The 6,436-nt window shown below is 39.8% G+C and overlaps 1 protein-coding gene across 1 annotated transcript; it reads left to right on the top strand.

Moving 5' to 3' along the window:
* Positions 1 to 893: 893 nt before the first annotated feature.
* LOC115545283 (serine/threonine-protein phosphatase 6 catalytic subunit) lies at positions 894 to 6,140 on the top strand. Its single transcript, XM_030358278.1, has 7 exons — positions 894 to 1,040; positions 1,671 to 1,766; positions 2,164 to 2,229; positions 2,773 to 2,914; positions 3,001 to 3,080; positions 3,407 to 3,616; positions 4,583 to 6,140. Exons 1-7 carry the CDS (start codon positions 966 to 968, stop codon positions 4,829 to 4,831), a joined length of 918 nt encoding a protein of 305 aa, XP_030214138.1. The 5' UTR covers positions 894 to 965; the 3' UTR covers positions 4,832 to 6,140.
* Positions 6,141 to 6,436: the final 296 nt, after the last annotated feature.

Raw genomic sequence — 6,436 nt, 5'->3', positions numbered from 1 at the left:
CCATCTGACCTCCGCCAATTGGAGTCCGTATGCTGGTCTGTGGGCGTTCCCTAACCGTAACCCTGCCCTCTCATTGGAGAAATCTACTGTCTATATTACGATTGATCATTGCAAGTATTTTCCATCTTCCAGAAAATTATAAATAAATTGTTTTTATTTTTGACAACAACGTATATTGAACTTTCGTTTCTAAAAACCCTTACCACATGATGCGTGTATAGGCTGTATACAAACAATGGAGTTCACCTGACGCATAGGCAGATTTAATGTTGTAATTGTATAATATATGTAGGCCTACGTCATAGTGGAATTATAGATACTTTAATAACATTTTCCTGACTGTATTAGTGTAGTACTCAATTGGTAGGCGTCACTGTTTATTCCTATTTTTTTTTTTATTATAACCTGATATTACCTTTTATATTGGTACTTTAATGTATGTGTAATGCCGTTGCGAATGTAGCCTATTTAACTTCATGGATGAATAAAGTATCCATCTCATGTTATTTCAAAATGTAATATATAATATACATAATCGAATTTGATATAATTTAATCTAATCCAATACAATCTGATAGAAATGTAAAAATATATAATATTCAATCAATTTTACACTGAAAATCTGAATAAATGATTCTGCTACTTTTCTGACTTAACGATAGTTGAATGTGTGTTTTTATGATTTATTTTTTTATTTGTTCATGATCTATTAAATTATTTGTTTCAGTTTACTTGCGAACCCTGATAATGCTTCTTCCTTGTCATTTGGAATTGTTTATCTACATGACACTTTTTCATTTTCTGTTAAAGCACTTTCAAACATTATCCACTTTGAATAACAACATAATTGTTGTTCCAGTATTATTATTATATTACATTGCCCTCCCACCCTCGGCCAGCGGGGGGCGGTAAAGGCGCAGACAGGCCCTGTTCAGGAAGCGCTCCGGGGGCTCATCAACGGTACAATGGCGCCTCTGGACCTGGATAAATATGCGGAGATCGCAAAGCAGTGTAAATACCTCCCAGAGAACGACCTCAAGGTACGTATTGTGGACGGGGATGTGTGTGTTGGTTTTACCAACACATGCAGACAGCCCATTCGCTGTTGTGTAATAATAACGCGATTAGATGCAGTAGAGCTGCTGTATCCCATATCTGCTGTATCCCATATCTGTACGAATAACCAGCCCACTAACTGCGTATACATGGGAAAGATGGGATGTATTGGTTATCTGTAAATATCACATCAACCTTTGATTTGTATTGGTAGCATTTGCTCTATATTAACGTTAGGCCTGCTATTGTTCAGGTTCAATACCATCACAACTTTGGTTGTATTGTGCATAGAAATTCATTATACATTTATTACAGGTTGATCATTTCAATCAATGTACAATGTCGTGTTAAGAAAGACGTCCCTGGGCATTAGTTTAGTAGACTTAAGTGTGCCCTGATATGAAGTTTATATGTGCAAGGTCTACCACCGGCAATGTTGTAAATGTGATCCATTTCCTTCAAACCACATAATGTACTAGTGTCAACAACTGGTCTTGTTCTTCTGCATGAATCAAATACTGCAGCAGTAGAACTTCCGTGCTGCAGGCCTACGTAGGCGTACCACAACAGTACTGACACTGTCCTCAATGTTTTGCTTTGTTTCCAAATCACAGAGATTATGCGACTATGTGTGTGACCTACTGCTGGAAGAATCCAACGTCCAGCCCGTGTCCACCCCCGTCACAGTATGTGGGGACATCCACGGACAGGTCAGACCACACACTACCGTACTCCCCAGGACCAGGATGGTTATGCTTTTCACAAGATTTGCACCATTACTCTTTGATCAATAAATATTAGTGAATACATCTTTCCTACAGTTCTTGGATATGATCTCATCTTCTTCTAAGATTTGAGAAATTATCTTGATGATCATCGTAATGATCATTAAAATATGATCATCAATTATCCTCTAGATATCTCAAATCTAAACTATCACCATAACTATCGCAATGTAAGCATTGAAATATCATTATTTATTTGTTCATATAACCATATCTATACCTTGTTAATTAACTTGAAAGAAACAGAATTGTAGTTTCTAATTACTTAAATTATATTGTATACTATGTCCTTTCTCTACTGATTCCTCTCTTTGCGTTTTAGTTCTATGACCTCTGTGAGCTCTTCAGGACAGGCGGTCAGGTCCCAGACACAAACTACATCTTCATGGTATGTGTTTGTTGCTACTGTAGACTCATTTCCAGCTTCCTGAAGGTTACCCTAGACCAGCAGTTAACAATACTTCTTGGCTCGTGACCTGATCTTTATGTCTGAAAATCCTGCAATCCCAACTTCTTTTTATTTTTGAATCTGCTACCAACATCGTTTTAACACTATCAACATCTACCATAATATCAATGTCCAAGTTAAGGTATATATGAATCTCAACACACTTAGTGATAATTAGCAGTTCACTAAGGGTTTTGTAGCAATTCACTAAGTTATAAGTTGTAGTTAACTAGCTAAATAGTGAATAGTAGTTCACTAATTGATGAGTAGTAGTCAGTCACTAAGTGGTTAGTTGTATATCACTGATAGATCACTTCCTCTTGTCTTCAGGACGGCTGTTTTGTGTGTTAACTAGCCGTCTGCTACCTCCTCTGTCTTCAGGATGGCTGTTCTGTATGTTAACTAACCGTCTGTTACCGCCTCTGTCTTCAGGATGGCTGTTCTGTGTGTTAACCAGCCTTGCGCTACATCCTCTGTCTTCAGGGGGACTTTGTGGACCGGGGGTATTACAGTCTGGAGACGTTCACATACCTGCTGGTCCTGAAAGCCAAGTGGCCGGACCGCATCACCCTACTCCGGGGGAACCACGAGAGCCGGCAGATCACACAGGTGTACGGCTTCTATGGTAAAATCCTGGTCCCGTCATCAAATTCCTATTCCTGACACCATTAGCCCAGATGCTAACCTGGTGGCCTCTCTCGTGGCTTGCAGATGAATGCCAAACCAAATATGGAAATGCCAACGCCTGGAGATACTGTACCAAAGTATTCGACATGTTGACAGTTGCTGCAGTAAGTAAAAAAATCCTTCGAGTTTTAAAGTAATTCCACTTTTCCTCTAACATGGTTTGACACAAAATATATTCTCTTCGCAAACGATGATGCATCACCAAAACTAGTACACATGAGCATTATTATCAGCATCATTACAATTAGAATCAGAAACACTTCATTGCCAGCTTTCACTTATAAGTAATGAGCTGGGATGTTTTAGTACAGAATTACAACCCAATTACAAGGATGATGATGCAAATAAAGAAGTGATATATCAAATATAAAATCCAAAGAACCAAATATGAACTGGTCTGAATCTGTCATTCTGTCTGTGCGTCTGTCAGCTGATGGATGAGCAAGTGTTGTGTGTACACGGTGGTCTATCGCCTGACATCAAAACGTTGGACCAGATCCGAACCATCGAAAGGAACCAGGAGATCCCCCACAAGGGAGCGTTCTGTGACCTGGTGTGGTCCGACCCGGAGGACGTGGACACCTGGGCCATCAGTCCAAGAGGCGCCGGCTGGCTGTTTGGGGCGAAGGTCACCAACGAGGTGTGGAGGCCAACGTATTCTCCTATGTCGTACAAATGAACATGTGGGTTCAGTTTTGGTGAAGATTCTCAAAAACCTTTTTTAGAAATAAAACATAAAATCGCGAAATAAATATTGTTTAATTACAATAATTACTAGGACTGTGAGCGACCACACAAGGTATTCACAGCCCAAGCACCGCCTATCCCACCCATTTCAAGTGAATCACACTTTGACATCAATCCTAGACACAACCATGCCTCTATCTTTGTTTTTTTTACCCCCATAACAAACACACACACACAAAGACACAGACACACATGCATACACAAAGACACACACATACACAGTGGTTTACAGTTCTTCTCAGTCGCTTTGGTACATTTCTCAGATCAGAATTGAAATTCTCAAAACTACCTGCTCAATCTTCACATTATTGTGTCACTTGTGCACAAAAGCGACTGAGAAAAACTAATACATTTTTGAGCAACATGACATAAGCAATTGATAATGCAGGAAAGAGCAGAGAATTGTACATCATCATTTGCAAACCATTTGCTACTTGTTCAAATAAATGAGAAACTGCTTTTTTGATGTGTACAAGTGACACAATGATGCGAATATTGAGCAGTTCGTTTTGGGAATTTCAATTCTGAGAAATGTACCAAAGCAACTTAGAAAAACTGTAATACCTATTAAGCAGATGAGAGGCGAAATGTAGGTAATTATGTAATTAATTATTATATTATTATTATTATTATGTGCCTACTCCATAGTTCTTAAGAAACAGGGTTGTGTCACACTCTAACAGGTCTGACTCTGTGTGTCCCTCCAGTCCATTCTAACAGGTCTGACTCTTTATGTTTCCCTCCAGTCGATTCCAACAGGTCTAACTGTGTGTTTCCCTCCAGTCCATTCTAATAGGTCTGACTCTGTATGTTTCCCTCCAGTCCATTCTAACAGGTCTGACTCTGTTCTTTCCCCCAGTTTGTCCACATCAACAACCTGAAGCTGATCTGCAGGGCCCACCAGCTGGTCCACGAGGGCTACAAGTTCATGTTTGATGAGAAGCTGGTGACGGTGTGGTCCGCCCCCAACTACTGCTACCGCTGTGGGAACATCGCCTCCATCATGGTGTTCAAGGACGCCAGCACCCGGGAGCCCAAGCTGTTCCGCGCCGTCCCTGACTCGGAGCGGGTCATCCCTCCTCGCACCACCACGCCCTACTTCCTCTGAAGACCCTTAATGACCCAGACCTCTGAAGACACCTTACTCACCCAGACCTCTGAAGACCCCTCACTGACCCAGACCTATAAAGACTGCCCTCTGACCCAGACCTATAAAGACCCCTCACTGACCCAGACCTATAGAGACCCCTCACTGACCCAGACCTATAAAGACTACCCTCTGACCCAGACCTATAAAGACCCCTCACTGACCCAGACCTATAGAGACCCCTCACTGACCCAGACCTATAAAGTCTACTTGCTGACCCAGACCTATAAAGACTACTCGGTGACCCAGACCTCTAAAGACCCCTCACTGACCCAGACCATAAAGACCCCTCACTGACCCAGACCTTTGAAGACCCCTCACTGACCCAGGTCTATAAAGACCCCTCAGTGACCCAGACCTATAAAGACTACTCGCTGAACCAGACCTCTAGAGACCCTTCACTGACCAAGGCCTATAAAGACCCCTCAGTGACCCAGACCCTATAGACCCCAAAACCCAGAACAATGGTACTGCCCTCTGTATGTAGTATCCTAGACCACCGCATCTAAGATGCATAGCTCTACATTTGTCTTGTATTACATACTGTAGTGTAGTATATTACATACTACAGTATATTACTGTAGTATATTCCAGTATATTACTGCAGTGTATTCAATACTGCATTTTATTAAATACTCTAGTATATCAAATACTGTAGCATATTACATACATAGTAAAGGTTTATAATATACTACAGTATATATCTGATACTAAGTATATGAGATAGTAATTCTACAGTATATGACACACTGTAGTATCTTACATACTGCTGTATATAACAAATACTACAGGATATGACACACTAGTATATTGCGTACTGTAGTATATTACATATTAATGCTACAGTATATTTCGTAAGTTGGATCTCTGCATTTTGTGCCAACTATGAACATCAAACTAGCACTGCAAGTATTTTTTCGTAATTGTCTCCCAATCTCAATATGTTTGAGTCGTCAATGTAATTGATAGGCTCATTAAAGTGTGTCGCCAATTGCCAAGGCTATGTAAATGTTACAGAGAAACTTCATTCAAAAGGAAATAAGACGACCGTTAGTATAAAATGAAACATTATGAAGAGTGGTTGATATGTTTATTAGGTAATATATAAATATAATGTTTTATTTTATTTTTGTTATGGCAATGTATTGTTTGTAAAATAATGCTGACTGCACTGCACAAAGCCAATGAGCTTTTATTCTGATGGGCGTATTGTTTTAGCTGAATGTACACGTCTGGTATTGTGTTCTTATAAATAAACATGTCAACCAAATGTTTTCTTGCTCATGAATCTTTTCTTCCCTTGTTTCAGCTTGTTTGATTTGGAAAATTCTAATAACCACATAAAAATGTAGTGAGATAGCTACCCTTCAAATACGGAACGTAGTCAAAGAGAAAGAGAGAGTTACAGAAAGACAGAACTGAAGGTAGTGATAGAGAAAGAGAGACAGACAGAAAGAAAGAAAGAACTGAAGGTATTGATAGAGAAAGAGAAACTGACAGAAAGACAGAACTGAACGTAGTGATATGAATACATTATTCCGGACTCAAAGTTCCATTTACAAGACT

The sequence above is a fragment of the Gadus morhua genome, chromosome 6 (assembly GCF_902167405.1).
Source record: "Gadus morhua chromosome 6, gadMor3.0, whole genome shotgun sequence".
NCBI lineage: Eukaryota > Metazoa > Chordata > Actinopteri > Gadiformes > Gadidae > Gadus > Gadus morhua.
Note: the sequence above shows the minus strand (reverse complement) of the source record. Positions and strands in the feature narration are given on the sequence as shown.

Coding starts and splice junctions, on each gene's coding strand:
- LOC115545283 (XM_030358278.1), top strand. CDS start 966: ATGGCGCCTCTGGACCTGGATAAATATGCGGAGATCGCAAAGCAGTGT. Junction 1,041..1,670: donor TCCCAGAGAACGACCTCAAG/GTACGTATTGTG, acceptor TCCAAATCACAG/AGATTATGCGACTATGTGTG. Junction 3,081..3,406: donor ACATGTTGACAGTTGCTGCA/GTAAGTAAAAAA, acceptor TGCGTCTGTCAG/CTGATGGATGAGCAAGTGTT.